General features: G+C 40.6%; 1 protein-coding gene across 5 annotated transcripts in view; it reads right to left on the reverse strand.

The window, feature by feature from the left end:
* Positions 1-787: 787 nt before the first annotated feature.
* Positions 788-24,240, reverse strand: part of SEMA6A (semaphorin 6A) — a 119,844-nt gene continuing 96,391 nt past the window's right edge. For all 5 annotated transcript variants that reach the window (XM_085042735.1, XM_085042734.1, XM_085042733.1 and 2 more), the window contains one exon: positions 788-4,874. In XM_085042735.1, the coding sequence (XP_084898861.1) occupies positions 3,685-4,874 (1,190 nt within the window). In that variant the 3' untranslated portion in view covers positions 788-3,684. The remainder of the gene's footprint in view (positions 4,875-24,240) is intronic.

The raw sequence follows: 24,240 nt of genomic DNA on the forward strand, positions 1-24,240 counted from the left end.
GTCATGGATGTGGCACATACCAGGAAGGCAATAGGTCCTGAACAGGGTTTACTGGCAGGGCAGAAAAGGCCAAATATGATCTGAGCAAGGGTAAATTACTGGGTGAGATCTCTTTTTCTGCAGGGTCCCATTGTTACAATGCCTACTTCTCTCACAAAACAAGTCCACTAAGTTCAGTAATGGACATAACCAATGTTTATTTCTACCTTAGTTAATGGCTGTGCAAAGGTGATCCCATTTACACAAAAACAGTATGTAGAACTCAGGTATGTTTCAATAACTCTCAGGAGTGGGGAGATTTTACACTCTTTTGTTATAATCTCTACTGTTATTGTCTTGCAGAATAAGTCTCAGACAACATCCTCTAAATCAGGCCTGTGACGTACAGATTTATACCTGCTGAAAAAAAGTACAGGGTTACTCTGTTATTAATATGTAAAGTCTGGAGATGAAGTCACATCTGTATGATAATCTATTTTGGTGGACCATGTGTGCTTAAATCCTAGCCTTGCTCTTTTAAACTAAAAAGTCTGCCATAAATATTTGACGATGAACAAGCTTATAAAAAGAAAATGCAAAATATGAATAGAGGGAGAGCAAATGTGTGATTTAATTTTTAATTAATTATCAGCACCTTACACTAAAGTTCATTTTCTGTAAGAGGCAGAAAGTAACAAATTTCTTCCTCGCTATAATCTGACCTAAATGATCAGCATTTCATTTATTTGTATTTTTTAAAAGAAAAGGATAAATCATCACAGAAACAACAGAACCAGGAAACAAGAAACAAGGTAGAACAGTCTGGGTTTATTACCATATGTAATCAAGAGCTTTTATTTCCCATTTCTCCTCCTTTTTCTTTTTCTTTCCTGCCTTTTTTTTTCTTTTACAACCGACATTAAGTTGTGAATCATATGTTAGGGGATGTGGAAATGAAGGGAAACTGGTGACATCACAATACTTTACAACTTTACAACAAATGAGAGTCTGAATTTGTTGCATCTACCAGTGTATAGCAAGGGTGGAAAGCAAAGGCACACATAGGTGAAGCCCTCGAAACAGAGGGTGGAAGGGAGCTGGGGTTGGGAAAGGATGAAAACAGAAGACCCACCGAATACGAAATGAACATTTTAAGGTCAACCCAGTAACTGTGGTGTATGTTGTGAAGGCAGATCGTTGCACAAGCTGTTGCCATGATTATCCATCTCTGTGTTTGGGGAGAATGCTTTGAGGGATAATATCAAGGGAACCCTGCTTCAGGGGTTTGGAGCTTGGTAAAAAGGTTGTGAGTTGGTTCTTTTTAAAAAAATTACCTTGCTACCTACTGTTTTCAAAGGGTTTTCAGTTTGTTTTTATTAAAACAACAACATTGCTTTGGATACAGATCCATCTACTCCAGTCTGCATAGTTCACTACGGGTGAACAAAACTGTTTCATAAAAGAAGCCATGATGAAATGAAAGAACATGCAAGCACCCTTGTTACACACTTTGGTGTAGACCATCCAGACTTTATATATACCATCTATAAGCTAGTGGACTTAAAATCTGTCTTTTCAATCATTCAGAAACAAAACCAAAACCCTGAAAAACAAATGGAAGTATAAAATTTTAAAAAACAAATTGAAACGGAAACAACCACCTTACTCAAACATACTGTTCAGTAGATATATATATATATATAAAAAGCTTAGAAGCGATCCCCATCATTTTTCTACAGTATGTTGACACAGTTATTGTAACAGATTAAAAACACAGCTACGTTTTTGCATGAACTGAAAGACTGGAAAGGAACTTACACACCTGCGCGCGCACACACACGCACACACCTGTGCGCGCGCTCACTCCCACACTAGCTACATGCACAGTCACACAAAAGAAACAAAGGAAAAAAACCCCACATTTTTCCCCAAAGAAGTATATGCAGCATCCTTCTGGAGCAGCAGGTAGCTACAGCAGGAGCCTGCCTGCCTGTCCTAGCTCCGTGTGCCCTGCGTGCTGCAGGATGTGCGGCTGGGCTCTCTGCAGGGCTTGGCCCCTCTCACCAGTGCTGTCCCCAGCCAGGGGACATGCCAGCTCCATGGACAAGGGTGTCAGTCATTTTCCTGCTGCCAGTGAGAGTGATCTCCGCGCTGACATGCTGTAAAGGGGGAGCGGGAGGTGGGGGAAGGCAGAACCCCCAGCATGGTGCCTTGGGAGCATCACCACCTGTGGGTGGTTTTGAGAGAGGACTTGGCACAGCTAGAAAGTCAAATTGGAGGGTGTGGTGCTAGCCTAATTTCTTTAGGGATGTGGGGTTATGACAATAACCACCACATTCGTCTTTCAATGTCTTTACTCCAGTTTTTGAAGGGGCTTGGAGGAGGAAGGATCAATAAATATTTGCATTACTCAAAGGGGAAAAAGAAAAAGGTTTTACATACTACAGCTCACAAATATACACAACTGAGGGTGTAAGGCACAAATTTACATGTGGAAGAAAACAGGCTATTCACAGATATATTCCCACGAAAAACCCGTGTGATAAGACCATAATTTATGCATGGTAACAGCCGGCATATTAGCTAGTTCACACTGTTTGAGGATTTTGTTTGCCGTCTCACATGCAAGGTGAAATGAGATGGCACATCACAAGCTGGTGCCTTCACAGAAAGTATTAGCTACTGACAAAGCCATATTGATAGCAATGGTGCACAGATGTGCAGCTCTTAAGTTTCTCTTGCAGCTGCTTTAGAAGTTATGAACTTGCGGTATTTGTTGCTGTCTTAGGTCACAGGCCCAGCCAGCTAATTAGCTGAGAGACTTAAATAGATATCCCCTTTTTTTTTCAGCTAACCAGGCAGTCCAGGCACAAAGTTCAGAAAACCAGCTCCAACTTATCTAACTCAGTGAATTTCTTGGAAAAATAAAAGAGTTCTAATTACTCCAGTTAAGGGGTTTCATGTTAAATAGATATAAGTTTCAAGGTACTTCTCTGAAAAGCTGCTCACGGGATGATGATGCAGGTCAGTTCCTTAGGAAAAACAGAAGTTGAACAATAAATAAGAGGAGTTACTTGTGTTAACAGTCACATGTTATTCATTAAAAGAGAAGGATAGCAGAAATCTATGACATAGTTTGCCCAACCTGGCATTTAACTGCTGTGACCAAATGGCTGTAACACTGATGGGCATCATTTCACAGTACCTGCTAGCAGTAAACTTCTGCCATTGTTAAATCAGAGTTAGCTTTATCAATTGATTTTTTTCTTTTTTTTTTCTTGGTTTTTTTAAATTTTTTTTTTTCTTTTTTACATTTGTGTGTTTTTTACATTTGTTTTGCTTTTCAGAGCACTCTTTCCCAGTTCAGGAATGCACTGTGCAGTTGGGGGCAGGGGGTGAAATGTCACAGTCATCTTTCACCTGTGTGCTTTTGGCTCAATGTTTGTGATGGAGGGTTAGTCTTTTGAGCAAAGAACTGGCAGGTTGTGGGGGTGAATCCTGCAATTGCAAACCTTCAACCATGGGTCATATGGCTCGGGTTTAAAAAAATATTCCACTTTTCCCAGAGAGCAGAAATCCAACACATCTTCAGCTTGCAACAACCATCTTCTCAGAGGAGCGAGCGACAACAGTTGCAGAACACCGGCTTTCTACGCAACTTCTGCTTAATTGTCATCCTCCTCGCGCTCCCCCTCCCCCCTCTGATTATGTACACGCATCGTTGGGCTTCATGGATGTGGAAAGCGGAGCAAAGGAGGGTTTGGGAGGTACGTCTGGCTTTAGCGAGGGCGTGCGTTTCAAGCCTGACCTTGTCAGCGAGTTGTAGGCAGTGAGACTCGGCTGCCGGGATACAGTCACAGCCTGCGCCTGGGCAGCGTGGACCTGTATGGAGTCCACTCGCTGCGGGGCCGGCGGCGGGTTGTCACCCCGGCCGAAGCTCTGATTGCGGGACAGGTGCGACGAGTTGGAGGAGTTGGTGTTGTTTCTTTTGAGGGTTGATGCCTGATGACTTCTCGTGAGCGAGTTTGTGGGGTAGCTCCTCTTGTAGTCCACGTTGTAAGCAGAAGAGTGCATCTCCAGCCGCTTGCTCAGGCCACTCTGCGACAGCGAGGCGCCCGGGGGCCCCAGGGAAGCCTCCCGCTGCGGGACTTTTGGTGGTATGCTGTCGAGATTTTCCACCAGGTTAACGCCGTGGCTGGGGCTTTTGCTACTGAGGTGGTCCTTGATAGTTTTGTACTCAAGGGTGGCATTCTGGTCCTCCACAGATATCTGAGCCCCATCGCTCATTTTTGGCTGGTCGACGTACTCGTGCTGGTAGCCTTGCTGGGCTATGGGCAGGACCACGACACTGGGGATGTGGCTGGGAGAAGCCCTGAGCGGCAGGTCAGTTGGGATCACTGGCGAGGCCATTGAGGGGATATCTTTTGTGCAGGCATTGATGAGGTTCTGGTTTCTCTCCCATTCCCTGCTGCCCCGGCTGGGCTTTCTCTTCTGCTGCAGGGTTGGGGTGGACTCAGGGGTTGGCAGGGCAGCCAGGTCCAGATGGTGCTGGTCAGCTTTGATTAGCATCTTGGCAGTGGTGCCTGGGGTAGCCAGCTTGCCATTGTGCATCAGAGGCGTGAGGATAGCTTCAGGCTTTGGCTCCTTGGACTGAGCATCCCCAAAGAGGCCACTGAGCTTGGAAACGCTGCTCATGGAGCCACGGCGGGAGTGGGTCAGCTCCTTCTCCTTCCTCTGCACAACAGCCATGTCTCTGCGGCGGTGGTCGCAGATGCAGTACACTACGATTCCCGAAAAGACGGCCCCCATGACAAAGGCAAGGATGACAGCAATGGCCAACAGGGTGACTGGCACCAGCTGATCATGACCTTTCAGGTAACTCTCACGAATCACTCCTGCAATAGACAGCATACAGTGGTTAAACAAACTAAGGGCGATGGAGGTGTGGGGAGGTGGGGGAGGCTTATCATGAACTACTTTATTCAAAGGCATGCCCTTGGGAGGTTGGTTTGTGTTTTGCAAGGTGATTTTGTTTATCAGCTAGCCCAAATTTGGAGACATACCATACCTGCCAGCTACGTCTTCCATGTGCAGCCTTTAGCTTTCAGTACAGCTTTCAGACCTGGATCTGAAGACTACAAAGTTCAGGAGGGGAAAGGGAATTTACTTGCAGGACAAGTGCAATTGGTTTGAAATCCTGGCCCTGGGCAATTCACACTGACTTCAGCAGATCAGAGCTATTAGCTCTCCTCTTCTCACATACTGTTCATTCCTCACCTTCCCCTTTCTGATCTCTCCTAGGCTAATACCATCTTATTTTTACTGTGGTAAGTAATTCACTTTGAAAAGCCTTTAAAAGAAGGAGAGGAGATAGAATCTCAGCAAATACCAGAGAATTGTATCCCACATTGTTTAAGGCTCCTTTCTCTGCTCTTCATTCTGTTATCTCTGTCATGTGTTTTATAAGTCAGTGTCACATGCCTGAGCTTCAGGAGGATGCTAAAGTAACTGTGAAATATAGAGCACGGTGTTGAAATTTATTGAGCCTGCTAGATGACTGTCCTTGCTATTTTAATTTTAAAAGCTGTCTCTTTTCTGAACACATGAATAGGCTGACCTCTGTGCTGAAGCCTGAGCTTTCTTTTCTGAAAGACCTGACTGAGTGCCTCATCTTGTGGTACTGTGCTGTGGTCAGAGGTCATTGTCAAATCCTACTTGGCCATCCAAGCACCCACTGTCTGAGAAGGCGTCTGGCAGAGCACACCTCCTCCATCTGAACTCACTAGCACAGCATTAATGAATACCCTGAATTTCTGAAGAAAGTGAGTTTTTTTCTGATTCGGGCACCAAGCCAGCAGCACTAACAAAACACAAGCACAAAGCCTGTAGTTTGGGGTTTTTTTTAATTTCTGGTTTTGTTCTTATTGCATACAAGGAGCAGCCACAGTCTGACAAGGAACTGAAGGAACATCTTTCCCATCTCTTCTTCCACAGAGGGCCCAGGTGCCAGGGGTTTAAAAGCTCCACATGCCCAAAGGAAATGTAATACTTGTCGTTATCACAGGAGGGACAGCAATGCAGAAAATACAACTCTAAGGCTCTCCTTAGACTTTATGAAGATAAAAAACTTTCACATTGTAAATCAACTTCTTAAATAAGATCTTTTCACGTATTTGGCACAGAAGGTATTTACAATCCAGAATTAGAACCAAAATGCTCCTTACCAAGCTGTGTTAAAAAAATATTAAAAAGTTACCACTATCTGACAGAAGCCTTTGGTAAGTATTCTGGCTAGATATAGTATTATTCCCATTTTCCTGTCCCAAGTTAATTGTAGCATTTAGGTGGACAAGGGACATTTGCTTGCAAGAGAGGAACTTCATATTTAAAAGCAAAAAAGCTCTTGAAATCCTAAGCACCTGCATGTGATATCACAGCTGGGCGCTACAGAAATTATTGTGCTATGACAATACAGAGGATTATGATTTCACAAGGAGAATAAATAGCATGAGCAGATGATCACTTAAGAAAATAAGATCCGGCATCCATATAAATGTCTTAACAGTAAAAAAGTAAGGGCAGGAAAGTAAAATTCAGAAAACAATATATCATTAGAAACAATCTTCAAATTAAGCATTTCTATGAGAACCCTCTTTTAAAGCCCAGCAGCTTCTTAAGAGGCAGATTCTTCTATTCTTTGTCATCAGCACTTAACAAGCAGCAGTAAAACCTAGTTCTGTAATTTAAATCCACGTAGAAAATTGCTATATGCAGAAGCACAGTCTAGTGGTTACAGCACAGTCAGCAGGATCTATATTTCACTGCAAAGGTGTTGGTCTCCTGTGGTCCTTCACCTGCTGATATTTACATGCTAGACTCTGCAGCATTTTCAGACCAAATTTATTTGCACTTGTAAAACTGTTCGCAGTGATTAACTGGAGAATCAGGCAGAGTCTTAAATGGATGGGAAGAATGGTCGTGAAGTTACGAAAAGCTTCACCCTAAGAAGTCTTATTCAATGGATTTCTGTGCACAAACTCCTCATGCTTGTACCTCTGAGAACTTGTCCAATGTTTTTTCCTGGAAAAAGCTCAAAATCCCTGCTCAGTGCCTACCTAAGGGTGTAGGCACCTACAGTCAAAAGCAGCATGGGTTCATGAAAGGAATGATATATCTTACTAACTTAATATTCTTCACTGAAAGGGTGGTCAGTCATTGCAACAAGCTGCCTATGGAAGTGGTGGAAATCTCATCCCTGAAAGCGTTCAAAAACTGTGTTAATGTGCCACTTGGGGACATGGTTTAGAAGAGATCACGGTGGTGCTAGGTTAAAGGTCAAACTTGATGATTTCAGAGGTCTTTTCCAACCTAAATTGTTCTATGACACTATGATTCTAATATTCTTTTACGTATAGACTGGGAGCAAGAGGCTGGAGTGCAGCTGTGTGGCAAGGGAAATGGCATTTTTGGTTGATGGTAAGCTCAGTATGAGTCAGCCATGTGCCCTGGTGAAAAAAAGGGCCAACCATATAAAAATATTGGAATGCATCCAAAGATGTGCAACAAAAATGGTGAAAAGACTACAGGGCATCAGTGATGACAAGTGGCTGAAAATACTTGGTTTGTTCAGCTTAGAGAAGAGGACACCTCATTGCTATCTAAAACTTCCCCATGGTGGGGAGTGGAGGGGAAAGTGCTGCTCCCTCTCTCAGGTGTCTGGTGATAGGATGCAAGGGAACACCTTAAAACTCATGTCCATGCCTGACATTTCCTACTGGCTGAGGGAAACTTCAAGCTCTACACTCTCAGTCTTCTGCTTTAGCTAAATCCTACCTTGCGAGTCATGGCCTTAAGCACAAACCTGCATCGCTGCACACAAAAGCAACATGAAATCTTCAGTTTTAGGTTACCAATAGATATCTAAACATTAGCACTCACATTACAAAATTACAATGCAGTCCACACTGAGTGACCACTGGTGTTCATGGACGGGGTAGCTGAAATGATGTGCATGCTGCACGTGTTTTATATGCAGAAATTTATGACTGTCTTTAAACAGCCTGATTCCAGCTATTTCCTCTTGAACTCAAATCTTCCTGATGTTTATTATGTTTTCTACTCTAACGGACATTTAACATTAGTGGCTTTGCTCTAGGAAAGCAGATCTTCTCTGTACACAATGTCAGGTTAATGATATAATTTATTTTTAATCAGGGATTGCTTCCATGTGTCATTAGTTATGCAAGTAATCCCACTAACTTAAATGTAAATAAAATAAAATGGGCAAGATTTGGCCCTGCATCAATGTCAATGGAATAGATAAAATAATAAAAATCAGTAGCAATGCTCAGCGTCCTACTGTCATGACCACAGGGCTGGTGGGGGTGGTCTGGATTTAATACGATATAGGCTGATAGTTGCAGTTGTTGTCTACCAACATGTCAAGCCACAACACTAGCAGTAACTACCTGCACAGTCTGGGATGACTAAGGAAGTGTGTCATCCCAACCATGTAAAGTTTGAGGCAAACAGTGTTCATGCCACTCTACAGACTGCACTGTGTGTGCTTTTACTTGTCCTGCAATTCTTAATGAACAACATAGTCCACACGGCAAGTCCAGCAACCGTAATTTGCACTCATTATTCAAGGAATTAAAATGAATTGAGAAAATAATCAGAAAAATGTAGAGCCTACATTTTTGAAAGACAGGTAAATTATTTGGACTCCCAGCTTTGAGGAAATACCTGCTATTAAAAAATCTTACTGTGACATACTTTTAAGACATAATGTACTGGAAAACTGACTGGGCTGGCTACACAGAAGCAGACTGCAAAATTTGTCTGGAATAAGATCACCATATTATCTTATTTAATAATAGAATTGTTATTCTAAATTAAATACTTTTAAAGTGTTATGTCTAGCACCTTCATGTTTGCAATATATCATTTGCAAAAGTGAAAAGACATTGCTTATTTTATTTTTTGCGGTCTGAATCCATACCCCGATTATTTTCTCTAGTGCATGGAGACGTACCACTTTGGGTAACAACAAACTATTCTTTTGAAAGGGGTAGTTTTGACAGAATTACTTGTATTAACATTATATTCCAGGTGTGTGGTGGTAAAAATAAAAGAAAACCTGAAAATGTTACAAACACATAGATTACATCAAATATTTGCACCTTCATGGATCAGATCTTACATGTCATGTCACTAATGCCACAATGCTGACACTTGCTGACCTCCCTGAAGTCTTCCAGTTAGGTCAAGATCTCTCCCTTATAAATCACAGCTGGGCTTACAAGTTCAGGGTCTTCCTACATGTGATTCAATATTTTTTCTGGCTAGTCTAGTCTAGTTTAGTCACCTGATATTCTTCCTTTTCCATGGCTATTCTGATTCCCATAGACAACCTGATCCTTCTGCCTCCATTAACTTCCTGTAATTTCATCCTCTGTCCTTTTGTCTGGATCTCCTAACATTGCCATTCATTTTCTCAGTCAGTATATCCTGTACTGTAACAGTCTGGAGCATGCAAAATCACCTCTTCTTACTCATCTAATGAGAGAGAATTCCTGATGTGGTATTGTGCTGTTCTGCTATGCATAATTAATTCCTTCTTCCAGCAGAGCTTCCAGGTAATATATAGTTTTGGCTGGTTGGTTCAGAGGACACTTAGAAAAATGCTTCCAAATCTTCAAAGTGATTCAATTCTGAAATGAGCTAGCCCTTGTATGAATCATGAGTAGAGCATTGATCTAGCTTGTTCACTAAAGTATCTGGGGAATGAGCAAAGAGATATTATATTTCATGTCAATAATACAAATACTTTTGTTAAAGTTGTGGAAGATGTGAAAAGCAGACTTGTCTCTGGGTAAAAATAATACAGAAAAGACCAGATGTTATACAAAGATATAGATCTCCTGTATGTTAGATTATCATAAGCAGGAAGGTGAGGCTCCTTCTTTTCACCAATTAACAAAATTATCCAGGGGGTTGGACAGCACATCTGTTAAAAAAAAAACAAGTTGAAAAGCAAGATGTGCAGAGTGCTGAAAAGATTACTGTATGAAAATGCTGATGAAGCTATTCAGGAGATGCTCTGCTCCTTCTAACTCTAATGTGAAAGAAATTCCAAGGGCAGAATGTAATTAAGATGAAATAATCACAAAGGAGCAGAGTTCATCATTCTAAGGAATACATGGCATGAGTGTAAGTGAATAACGAATATCAACACAAAAAGCTTCAATGAAGGAGGATAGATAAGGAAAGACATGGAGACTGAATTATTTATTCTTTTCCTGCTGCAATTTTCAACAAAAATCCCCATTCCAATATGTGATCAGAAATGTAACAAAGTTAGAGAGGAAGTGTTGACCATGATAGAGAAAAGATGTAAACTTATTTAGATAATAGACATTTTTAAATTGTCTTAAGGAATTCATCCCCAACTGCTTAAGGAGATAGCCAAAGCAATTTCTAGACATTGTACAGTATCTCGGACAACACTGAAGAAAGTACAAGCATAAAGAGCTCTGGGAAAGGACTGGGATATTACTTGCCTTTGAGGATACCCAAAGGGAGGACCCAACAGAACACAGACCTGCCAGTGCAATTTTTAGAATGGCGATGACACTGGAACAATCAATTTTATGAGCACCCAAAGGACAACAAAGTAATTAAAAAGAAAAAAAAAGGTAAGGCAGTTTTTCTAATAGTAAATTACATTAAACCAGACAAATTCCTTGCTTGGCAGGATAAATGGCTTACTTTTTGTGGGGAAGAAGTAAGTATGATAGCCTTTGACTTCTCTAAAGTCTTTGTCTTATCTGCTCAGAAAAAAATGAAAGCGAGCTAAAACCTGCTGAAAAGCTGCAGTTGAAAAGTTCTGATCAAAGGTCTGCCTGGAAAGAGATCTGAAAGAAAGTGTCTGTCTCAGGAGAACAGCAATTAGCAGACATCTGCAGAAAGGAGACCTCAGCTCCAGAGGCTCAGCTCAAGCTCTGTGTCCTTTTAACACATACAGCATGAAAAGAAACATCTCATGATGAAGCCCACATTTCCTTGTCTCATCTGTGATCCCTTTGTGACAGATCAAGAAAAGCCCCACAGTCACATTCCTTTCAGTCTAAGTTCTGGTGTATGCTTTGCTGTGAGTACAAACTTCCAGAAATTCCAGTTTATAACGCTCACAACTAGTTGGTGATTGCAAACAAACAGCAAATGACTTCCCCATTTGAATAGCTTGATGAGAGACTGTTCCAGTGACACAACAGCTTGGATGCTGCCCTCTTCCACAACCAGGCAGGAGTTGGTGAGGATAACTCACAGGACAGACAGCAAGCAGTACCTGCTCTGCCACTACAAGATCCCGTGCGTGAATAACACCTACCTGTCCTGAAAAATTACACCTTTCAGTCTTCAGTCCACTGTATTGTGGAGACAAAGAAATTATTTATGGCTGGGAGAGGTGTACTCTGGGCAATGAGAAGACCACATGCCATGTGCACCATGATCACCCTATGATCAGATCCACAGGGAGCTGTCCTTGTCTATCTTTCCAAAGTTGTCGGCAACAGTTGGTAAAGTAATAACCCAAAATGGTGACACACATGAAACTTGAAACAATGAAGTGGGAAATGAAGAATGATGTTTTGGAAGGGAAACAAGGGAATAACTATCAGGAAATAAGGTAATATTTACACATTAAGAGCAGTTAGGGTGTGAGTGTCATTGCTGTCTTAAACGTTACCTCACTAGCTAAATGGGAATGAGCCCACTTCCATCTCCAACACCTACAAAATCATTTGAGACTTTCCACAGAACAAGTCATTGTTCCAGAAAGGCACAATAATTTCTTTACTATTTAAGGGGAATTTAAGGGGAAAACTCAGCAGTTAATTTCATTCTTCAGTGCAAGCTTCTCTGCAGGATCTCTTCCCCCTCTCCTCTGGCTTGCAAAAAACACATTATGAATGGAGGTTTTAATGGGTTTCAGAATATCCTTTCAAAATACCACTGAATAGGTTTTCAACATGTGTCTCCAGGTGTTAGAAATGTGTTTACAGGTAGTCTCATGCTGCTAAAAGACTATTTCAGACTGGAAAATCCCTGCAGGTATTAACAAACTTTCTTCCTCTTTTTTTAACTAGCAATAATAATAAAAAAAGAGCAAAAACCAACCAACCAAACAAAAAAAGCCACCTCCAAAAACCCACCAAAAAAACAAACCACCAAAAAAAGCCCCAAATTTAGACTGAACTCTGAGATTTCAGAGACAGAAAAACAGAGGAATGACCATAGTCTACCATGCACTTCTGGATCTTATCTCCTGTTTTCCTGAAGAAATAATTTCAAGATTTAACATAACCTACCACATTATAATCCCAATGGCTTGGTGCTTGCCACTTTAATGGAGCTGCTTTGTTGAAAACAGTAAGAAAGCTTTTTTCCTCATCTTTGTTCTGGCTTCAAGGACTCATTCTGCTGACTCAGTGCAATACTACCCAGTACCCATTTTTCTGGACTCCTGGTGTCACCAGCTAGAAAAAGCCCTGCTCAAACATTCATAGTTAAAGCTGCTGGAAAATGCCTTTTCCCCCTTTCCCTCACAGTAAAGCTCTATTGTCGACTTGTAAAGGTCTGCAACCTTTTAAGTTTTGCATGACTGTGCTGAGGACAGCAATCCATCTCCTCTCATACTCCACCCTAGGACTCTCAAAGCCAGTTGCTTGAGCTAGTAGTCTGAGGTCTGCAGCAAAGAAAAAGTGGGTGCATTCACTTGGAGAGAGAATTAATTTGCTAAAGAAAAAACCTCCAGTTACAAGAGGCCTGGGGATCATTGGAGGTATGAGGAGAAATCGTACTTCAGAACTATGAAAACAAAATTGATATATAATGTGACTCAAGTAACACGCAACAAATCCTTGAAAGTTATCTAAGCAATCAGATCAGATATTGTGGCCACTGTTAGGATTTTCTGGATTTTTTTTTCTAGGATTTTCTTATCAGACCTATTTCAGAAACAATACCCCCAGGACAGGTTTGTCAATTGATCTCTAACAGTAGTTTAATTTCTCCTTTCAGCTGGTTCATCATTATATAATTTCTCTTCACTTTCCATGAATGACTGCCAACATGACTCTCTAGTGAAAAAAGATGGTTGTAACTTACAAAAGAGGGGGAAATCAGCATGTCCATATGAGGTAACTTGTGACTCTTGAAGCAAAATTTTCAGAATGGATTTCAATTATCTGTTTTTAGTTTGATTATGAGCCTGCAATCCAATTTTTCTGCATGCTACAGTGGCCATACAAAACTCATACCATGGCCTTGTGAATTCACACTCATTAATTTTGAAACAAGGGATTATTGTAGATGGAAATTACAAAATCTGAACGAGAAAATTCATGCTCAGACAACTTCCACCCCCTCTGGAGTGAAGGGGAGACAAGACCTGAAAATGACTGGAATAGTAAGCTCGTAAAGGTTTTTTTAATTGTGTAACTTCTGAGCAGTATCTCTGTAAATGAACCAGTTTGTTAAGTTTGCAGGTATGGGAGAAGGTTTGCTTGACACAACCTCCTGCATATATAATATAATGATGAAAGTCATTACAGTCCTGGAGCCAGCCTAGTCTTGCTTGTCCCAGAGGCTAAGGGACACCTCTTGCACTAGAAAGCATTTGACAACCTTTCTCCCACTGGTAGGTGGTATGCAGTGGCTGATCATTTTGAACTTTCCTGATTTCAGTACTTTCCTTCACCTCTCGCCCTTTCCCAGTGAGTGATGATAATTTTAGATGCCTCTGCATGACTGGAAATAAGCAGACATAGCAGGTCGTTTAAAAAAAAATAAAACACAGGCATTCACAGTAGTTAAAAACAAGATATATAAAATCCAAATGTCAAGGAAAATTAATTCTTTTGTAGCTTGTCTCAGCAGAGACAAACTTTATGCTGCTTTGCATCTTAAAACACAAATTTCCTTTAAAGTCTGCAGCATTTCCTCTAATGACGTACAAAAAGCTCAGTGCACATTCTGGGACCTTTCTACTATGCCTGGGATATGCTTAAACATATACAGCTGCTCTTTATTAGCTTACTTCAGGGGATCTTTCACAGCTGGGTTAAAATAGATTTACATATGTTTGGCTGAATATGCATGATTTCAGGGCTCCAGAGAAGTTGTTGTAGCCTGCAAAGTGAATCTCTCATCTTCACAGTTCCCATTTCACTGCACAGACCTCCTCTGATGGCACAGAACAAGTGTTGGGTGTTCTTTTTTTTTTGTCTTTTTTTTTCCCTTTTCCTGATGTGGGCATTATGTATTCTGAGCAGCCCAGTGCCTTTCTGCAAGCAGTTTTTATTAACAGTGTCAAGGAAAAAGAAGCTGTCACTGGGAAATTCTGTGGCTTTTCCTCTCCTTTTATACAGCCTGTTTTGAACTATGGCCTCTCTGCACAACAGGGAAAAGTGAAGTTTGCAGAATGTCAACATAAGCAGCTCTGCTTAGCAGGCTGAAGCTGAAAGCAGTCTTGTGGAAGAATTCGGGTTAAATTTCAAACACCACCCATAATCTCAAAGCAAAAATTGTTTCTTCATCAGCTCTGGTCTTTAAAGACACAAAACCATAAATGCTAATTTTGAGCTAGTAGTGCAACTGAGCACATCACAGCTGAACTAACATAGGAGTCATCTATTAAACATTCAAAGACAAATAGTAAGACAGTACCCTGTAGTTCCTAATCCTTGAGGCCCCTGGAAATTATAACTAAATTGTTAAATGACTATGCAACCAAGCCAACACTGTTTATTCATGCACATGGACTGTATTTCTTAGGGACAGTCCTTCTGCCCAGAGCTGGGTTCCCAGTACATGTTAGGAATGTGGCTGGAGCCCTTGTTAGTTCTGCTTTTGCACAGAGGAAGGATGAAACCTCTTCTGCCATAAAAATGTCATCACTGTGTATTGTATGACAGAAAGCAAACTTTGTGGATTAACTTCATTTCTTCTGTACCCATGAACACAGCAGGTGTAGTCAAAAGGCCTGGACTTAAGAATTAAAACATGCCCCTGCCAGTGATCAATAAAAGACAAGAAAGATTGTTTCTTCCAGAAATATTTGCAGGGCTGGTGATGTAGGCAAAAAAAAAATAGATTATACATGTCTGATATTAGCTTTGCCATTTCCCTTTGTATTGCAGTCCCATTGCCTCATCTGCCTTTGAAGATATTGAGTGACTGAGGAATTGTGATGAGTTTGAAACACTGAGTGTAACAGTCTGCAAGATTAAATTCACTACTAGTTCTTCTTTGATATCTCATTACTCTTCAAGCACAAATATCAGAACCCTTCTTTCCTCTGTTACATTGAGTCAAATCTATAGTATGTCCAGTAAAGCAAGCATAGTTACTCTACCCATATCCTGAGGTAAAAGACAGCATTTCCCTGGTGGACTTCTTGCCTGGGTGCTGCTATGATCTCTCTCACTTAGTTTTCTATCTTGAGTGGTAGCTCCTTTCATGCATTTTTCTATCTGTCAGATTTGTAGTTCTCTGCTTCTTTTTTTTTAACTTAATCCTTTTTAGCACCTCCCTACCTTGCAGATGCTGCATGTACATTCGTACTTTAATGCCAGAGCTTGATTGATGTTTCCTGTGTGCATTTTTTAACATGCTGGGTAATAACTATGGCCAGTCTGCTTCCCTGAATGAGGTGAACCTGTAGCTTCATCTCAGAGGACATACCCTGGCAAATTACCTGCCCCAGCTCCATTAAAGCTGCCCTGAGCCCAGCAGTCATCCACAGCAGTGTAGGCAAGCAAGTGTCCTCTCCAACACACATTCAAATCCCATACAGACACCCTCTCAATTGTCCAGCAGCAGGCCTGGCAGATGTATCTGTCTGCTTTTACCAAACATCCCACAATGATATATGCAGTGTTGCTGCAAATAACAACTCCCCCAGCCTTCCAATCAGCTGTGGTACTGGGTCAAATTTCACTTTCCTGGATTCACTCTAGTTTGTTCAGTTTCTGCTCATGCTCTCAGTCTAACCCAGCATTTTCCAGTGCTGCAGGAAAACCAGAGAGTTTACACAGCTACTTAATCAACAAGAAAGTAGCTCCTGCACCAAGGAATGTGACTGGCTTTTTCACATTTGTAGACTAGTTCTCAAGACATGTTTACTGATCTACAGATATACAAACTTCCTCATAAGAGCCTCATTTATTTTCATTAAAGCCTCATTTATTTTCCTAGCATTGAAACCCTATCAATTTTTATCATGATCTCTTTTCACTCAGTGACATATATTTATTCTCCTCTTTTCTAAACACAGTGTAGGTGAGACCAAACCTTTCAGGGAAGCACAGCTGATGTTATCAAGTTGTCTTGCCATGAGCAAGCAGAGATAAACTGTATTGTTTTTCCAGGTCTTGATGCTGGGTATATGAAAGTAGCTGCTGATTTGATATTAGTGATTTAGTTCAATGAGTGTGAACTGCACTCTGAGATATAAAAAAACACCCCTGTGTATACAAAATTAATTGGTCTTACTGGATGAGTGCCTCAGGACATTGCCTGTAGCTGGTCATATTTAGACAAAATCATATGAAGTGCTGCAGAACTGTAGGGGTTTTTAAAGATACTGAACAGAGACTACTGTTTTGTAGAGATAAAGCAGAATGCTATCTGCAAAAAAAGAGTACTGCTCTTTATGTTCCTTGTTATGAGCCATGATTGTACAAACCTCTGGGCAGGCTGGGGTGAATGCAGGAGGTTCAGCGTGGAGAGCAGGCAGAAGAAGGGACAGAGGGCACTCCTGCACTGTGCCCTCCTTTGAGAGGCTCTGACTGGGACTCATTCAGCAATGAATACACATGGAGAATTGTTGAACTGTTTGATGGGAGCTGTAAGCTGGGAGCAGGAATTAAATTTCTCCAGAGCTGACCACAGGCTCCAAGTCACTACTGATGGCCTTTTCTGCACCATTTTGCTAAGACCACTTCTGTGATCATCCTTAAAAACCAGTGGTACTCAGTGTCCACCCAGCACTGTGGCTTCTATCGCACTAATCCGTCTTGCTTCCAAATAGAAACTTGGTATAGTTTTCTGATTTAAAGAATAAGAAAACACCTAGAACATACATGCTTCTCAAAAGACTTTTGGAATTGTTTTAATGAAGGCTTTGGTCAGGTGTTTCTGCACATTAAATTCCCTGCCTGTGCTGGTACTGTTTGTGTTCAGCAACTGCATATCTTTCAGGCTCTCCAAAAATACCCCTCTGTTTCTCTCTATAAGAACATGATAGTGCATAGCAGTAGCTTTGTAGGGCTGTAAAAATGTGCCTGCTTTTCCCCTAACCTCCCTTTTTTATAAAACAGCTGCTCTTTTATTTCCTATCACAATTGTGGGTAAGATGGGATGGAACACGAACAAGATGGCACATTATTGACAGCATGCAGCTGGTGTTATTTTCCAATTAAAAAATCCTTGTTGGGCATATGAAAGAACTGTCTAGTTTATGCCCAGTTGTGACAATGCTATCAAGCTTCACCTTCAGCTGAGATTTTATTTCACAGAAGATAAGCAATCTTTGGTTGCTGGTAGAAGAACAACAGTTTAATATCCTGGCCAACACAAAGTTGGTGATGAATGTGTTGTTAGCCATCTCCAAATGTTTGCTGTATTGTATAGCTGTGCCAGAAACGCTTCTTAATGCTTCCTGAACAACTACTCTACAAACTCCCCTAAGTCCTTCTAATGCCAATGGAACTGTTAAAATCTACTTCAGCAGGGACCCCAACTTATTCCACTCTGCTGGGGCAGGGAGAGCTGTCAGACTATCACTGGTGGTTTAAGAACACCAGTGCTCAATGTACACAGACTTGTTTGTGTATTTAGTTACCTAACTGTGACAAGTCTTTTCTGGGCATGAGGGACTGCGATTTATAAAAAGACTTACAGCTTTGCCAACTAAACTCCTTTTTCCCCTTGCAGGGATGTTAGGGTGCACATTTTTGATAAAATGGTAAATTTGCACTATCTGCTTCAAAACTTCTCAATTAAGTGCCCTTAAGGCATTTTATCTGTAACATGAGAATAACAACATTTTTTTTCCCTAGCCTCTCTCTCAGCCACTGTCACAAGCTTAGAATACATGATTAAAGCCTAGCAAAAGTAATAGCAGTGGTAATCCAATAGCAGAGACTATAGTGCCTCACTAAATGACTATTAAAGAGTTAGAAGGAACACCTGCCTAAGCACCTGACTAAACTAAGGAAATTCAGCAAAACAACTGCTTTCCAAACACAATGACATTTGTTATCTGTATTTATTGTTCAATAAAACTGATATTGCAAAACCTAAATTATGGCCTCCCCAAGTTTTTAATTTTTTTAATTAACTACATGCTGTTGATCAGTAAGCACCAGCCCATGCTGACACAAAGAATTAAGCATGCCTTTTTTACAGTCAAAGAAAACTAAGAAAGACAGAAAAGTTATTTGGGATCCTTCCTACATAATAAAAGACATGTTGATAACCATTAACTAAAAGTTAATACATATGAGAAATATATAGGTGGTGTTTTGTACATGGCAGATAATTAAACAGTTGACAGTTTACAGACAATATTAAAAGTGCTCTGAACCAGGACTGTCAATGTTTAGGTCATTGTAAAATTACTACATTACATCTCACCTATTAATTAATACAATCATCGAAACTAGGCACGTCCTATATGAGAAAAATGAATTATTCAAATGTCTTTAACAGCATATTGACATTTTAATTGCACACTGGCATTAACAACACTAAAAGGTGCTTAAAATGTGTTGCAGCTACTAGATTTTCTGCTATTAAAGCCCTTTGAATTTCAATGCAGTTTCAGAAATCTCTTGTTTAAAGGGCTAGACTGCCCTCCCAATTCAGCATCTTTATATGGCACACCTGCTTATCATCAATATAAACATCACAAAAATGAAACTGGGTGTTACTCAACATCCTGTCCACCAATTATGCTTTGCTATTTGTAGATAGAGTAGTGGCTCTGTGGAGCAAGCACACCCTACAGCTAATTCCTAGCTCTTGATAAATATGTCAGTGCTACAAAGGTCAAACAAGAGCATGAGGCAGTCAGCGCTCCTCCACTGAGCAATCCTCACTGGGTGACAGTGGATGAATGCAGCTGGGGATCTGCTCCATCACACAATAGCTTTACTGCCCTGGACCCTGAGCAGCTGCATTGACAAATTAGATGTGGCCTCTTTTATTGAAAAAGCACGTCAGGGTCCTGAGGCAATGACAGCTTTCCCCTCTTTTAGTAATACAAGCTTCTACAGCTCATTGCAGCCTGGAAATGGATAGCCTGACTTGAAATCTATGCAGGTGGACAATTACAGGTCAAGGATACCTGCTGTTTCCAAAAGCCACATTTGACATTTGATGATACCTATTTTAAACTTCACCATTCTTTTGTTTATTTGTAGGATCCCCTAATTTGGGAGCAGAGAAGCTCTGCTTTCACAACAAGGGGTTGCACATCAACACAACCTCTTCTGTTACCAATGATGTAATTAATTTTTTTTTTGGCTACTAAACAGGAAATCGCTCTTGGTTCTTATCTTGCCACTCAATATTTCTACTTCTGCTGGTTATATCTGAAATCTGTACTGTTAGTGAAATGTAGAAACTTTATGAGTTCTCAAAATGTTTAATGAGTGCCAGTGCTAAAGTATAGACATTTCTTTAAGTGTGGCACAGGCAGTAAGTGTGTGCTGGAATATACCCCCACCATTATTTGGATTTTCTCCTCCTTGCCTGTCTTTTGTAGTTAAATCTGTTTCCTTTCCTTACACTTTCAGATGGCTACTATAGAAAATCTGTGACTAATTGAGCTGGAGCTTTCTTTACATAAGGTTTGAAATGAAGATTTAGGCGCACAGAATGCACACTAAATCACTGCCCCATACCCTATTATAACCCCATGTGTAACTAAAACTGGCTTAAGGATGTGGTCTTACTCAGGGATTTAGCTCCTGACATCTTTTCTGAATGCCTTGTCTCTGCTCTGTCTCTTCGCTCTTGTTCTCAGAGAAACTTACAAAAGCATAATAAGAGCAAATTTGAAGAGTGTATTGTCAGAAACATCCTTCCAGCATTCTTCTTTCATTAATTTTATATACAATTTCCATTTTATTAATTAGCATCTACTTTTCTACTGCCACCATTTAAACTTGAGGATGTAATCTGAGATGTTTAGCTGTCGCTAGCCCTGGGAGCAGACAGCTCATATATGCAAGAGAACAGAAGAAGGATCAGTGTCATTTCTCTGGACTAGTCTGGTGTGTTCCCTTAATCCTGACTGCACAGCCCTCCTGGTGCATGGCACAGGATGCCAGTGATTCCACAGTGGTGAGGTCATCAATCTTCTGGTAGGTTTCAGCATTATTAGCCTGGTCTAGTTACTCAGGTATCTGGCCACTAAAAACTATGCTGGGAAATGTCATCCCATTTAACTGTTAACAATGGCTTTCTGGTGTTTATCTGATATGGTGCTGACACAGTGCTCCACAGTAGGTATGCTGGGATTAGTCTGTGAAACATTCAGTTTCTGGACAAGTTGCTCATTAGAGCCATTTTAGGCAAATACAGGGTTGATTGTTTGGTCTAAAAAAAATATTTTTTTAAAAATTTCAACCAAGCAACTAGTATATAAATAAAGCCTCCCTCTGGAAACAGGGATGTTTAGAGTAAGCTGATGCTAATTTACTTAAGAACATTTCAGAGGAAAAATCTATAGTCCTTTGTTTAGCACAGACTCATCCAAACAACTTCTTGTTTCCATCCTAATGGGAAAAGTCAGTATGTTTTAATCTAGACGTGAATCTATACAAGTTTAAATGGACTGAAACCCATGTTGTCTTGTCTAGGTAAAAATCACTTTGTGAACCACTACAGCTCTGAGTAACCACACCTCTCACCCCAAATCTCAGCCAAATGCTACAGAATCATAGACAGAATCAGAGCAAATTCTCTACTCCCTTTCTCACAACATTCTTTTACCAGACTATGGGCAAAAGACTTAAAAAGTATAGTAAATGAAGGATCTAGTCTGATTCAGTCATCGTTTCCTCAGCACTTGAAACTTAGTGGTCTGCAAAGTACTTGTAATTATTTTATGTATGGGCATAAAATGGTTTGAGATAGGGGAAGAATAGCAGTGTTTGCATAATTTTCCCCCACATGCACATGCTTTGGTGAATATATCTCTTCCCAGTCCCATCCAGGCAGAACTGTCTGTGGTGCAACTCCTGCACCCATTAGCCTTCCTCTTGTTTTCGGATCAGTCAGTTCCTTCTTACAGTGTCAGGACAATGCTACTGATGAAATACAGAGTATTTGCTTCACCTTGAAAGCCCCAGCCCCTCCACTCAGACTTGCAAACACCGACTCAAAACCTAAGTTTTGGTGAATTTTGTGCCACTTTAATTCCTCATCTGAATTATTACATAATGCCAACAAGATAATAACAATGTTCCTCTGTTTTCTCTGATTCAGAAACTGCTTTGAATCTTTTAGATCCTTGTACGTATTAGCATATAACAATATTTTTGCGTAAAAACATACTCTGCAAATGTACTCCTCAGTGTAAAACTCAGCTCTCCTGTGGTGAATATCAGTTGTTTAATTTATGAAAAAAAAAAAAGAAATTTATGCAAAAAAAAGAGTCTGAAGATTTGTTTTGCCGCAGATTTTTCCCCACTCATTTTATGTCTACTTGTAAAGCATCTTGTTATATCAGCACTTTACATTCTTTATCATAACTGTACCTGAAATTTCTTATAATTTTGTCTCACTGCAGCAGAATCTGCCTGAACATTTGCAGACTCTCCAGAGACAAGCACTGTCAGCACTTGGCTAATCTTTCAAGTAGTGATAATCGCAGTAAAATTTAGTAACACTGCCACTTGTGTACAATATGAAATATCTTCTGGAGGCACGTTTTGAAAGGAACAGCTCTTGGGGTCTCCAACAGCACAGCCCCCTCCAAATAGAGGTGTTGACTATTGCTAATGATGTTCCAGAAGAAGGGCTGCAGCGATTCACAATAATCACATAGATTATACAATCAAAAATAGTAGGTGCTACCAGATACCATCTCTAAAGGAGCACTCTTGATATCAAAATAAACCAGCAACTCTTAACTCTGTAAACTGTGTTCATCTCATCCCATTTCTAATCAGCTTTTTACCTTTGTTTCATGAATATCAGCAAAAGGCTTGCTAAGGAAAGGAGACATCACCTCACAATCTTTACCTATTCAGTGCTGAGACAAGAATACAAACATTAAAGACTGCTAACCCAGCTCAGCCACTTCCACCTCAATGCTGTGAACATGAAGCTGTACCAGAGCCACAAAATTGTAACCTGAGTTTTCAACCAATTTATCAAAACTGTAATTAAAAGGCAGGTTCCAGGCAATTAGGGAATGAGTGAAAAAACGAGCTGTTGGCTACATTTGCACTAATGAACCCAATACTAAAAAAGCATGAGGCATTTCTGAACGGAGGCAGGAAGGACAGGAGGCAGCAGAGAAGGGCAGCAGGGTAATGAGGGACAAGGCCAGCAACACTTGAAGAAAATCACTTTGTTTCCTTCACAGAGGCCTGTCGAAGAGCTGTACATCTCTACTCCCCCCTTCGTTAGTAGGACGACTACAGAGGGACGCAGCACTACGGCACTACTGGGGTGTAGAGGGTAAAGCCTTGGAGTGCTCCACGGGAGGAGCTTCATGACTCCCACTGCGGAGGGAGGAAGACCAAGAACAATGGCAGCAGGGGGGAAGGTTAGACAGCAAGGTTAGGAAAACTGTTTCAACAAAGGTGAGAAACACACAGTTAAATTAACAATAAAACACAGCAAGAAAGAAAACAAAATGTAAACATACTCTAGAACAGGTGCTGTTCTTTTGGTTTGGGGTTTTTTTTGGTTTTTTTTTTTAAATTTTTTTTTTTAAATTTCATTTTCTGGGCAGATGGGCAGAGAATATAGGAAATAGGGCTGCAGTTTGCCCAATCAGAGCTATTTCTTTTTTTCCCCTGCAATAGGAAGGGCAGATTCCTTAATGGCCAAAATGAAAATGCCAATGGGATGGCAATGCACAATTCCCACTCTATGGGTTGCACTACACATTTTCATCTTGGCAAGAAATGTGATGTAGCTCAGAAACAACAGTCCCAGAGTATATTTAGCTACTAAAGCTGTGGCACACAAATGTCACATTCCCATGAGTCAACCCTTTAAAAGAACCCCGTCTTCACGCCCCCACAGATATTCCCCAAGATGCCTGCACTGAATTAAAAGTGAAGCATATGGAGGGATGTGACATCATCAAAGCAACTGTATTACAGTAAAGAAAACAGCAAGTGGATTCTATACAATTAGTACAATCAGTAAGGAGCCATTTGTGAGCACAGAGAAACGAAAGAAAACACCGCTCAAAGGAATAGACACAACCAATAAAGAAAAACACAAAGCACCTTGCAAAACAAGGAGAAAGTATTTTAAAAAAATTTCTTTGTGAACATGTGAAAGCAAAAGAAATCACAGCAAAAGTGGAAACAAAATCTTGATAAAAGGATTGTAAGTGCAACATTTCTTGATTTAATTTTGTGTAAGAACTCTTTCCTTTGCCCTGTTGAAACAACAACTCAATAGAATTTTGGAGCCAACTGGCTCTGACTGGGCAAGGCAAGGAGCAACAACACACAAATAGATGGTAATGGTAAACAACCATGCGGTCACCTCTGCCACCATTGTTTTGATGGGTGTAGACTGCTTCCAGCTTTGTTAATATTTGTAATTAGGCACCAAAGAATGCATGATATTTAAATGACCCTGTCACGTACTAACAAGGCTTTTTGGTAACCAACACTCCCTGGGGAGGGAAGTATTGAATGTAAGCCACTTAATCAGTCAGTGAATTGAAGCAAAAATTATTAGAATCCAACAGCTATACATTTATTAATATTTTCACTGCATGCCCTTCTGAAAGCTGCTAGTGGCATACAAGATGCTCTTAAGAGCTAGCTTTCCATCTATTAAGCATTGCTTTACAGAAGACTTGTGAAGCAGGGACCCACACATCACAAACAGTGCCATTAAAATGTGTACACATCTCTGCATTACTCTGGGTACATAAAGGGGTAGATCGTCCACTATTGGTGGTTTCTAACACCATCCCACTGTCTGGCA

The sequence above is a fragment of the Lichenostomus cassidix genome, chromosome Z (assembly GCF_008360975.1).
Source record: "Lichenostomus cassidix isolate B80296 chromosome Z, HeHo_3.0, whole genome shotgun sequence".
NCBI classification, from domain to species: domain Eukaryota; kingdom Metazoa; phylum Chordata; class Aves; order Passeriformes; family Meliphagidae; genus Lichenostomus; species Lichenostomus cassidix.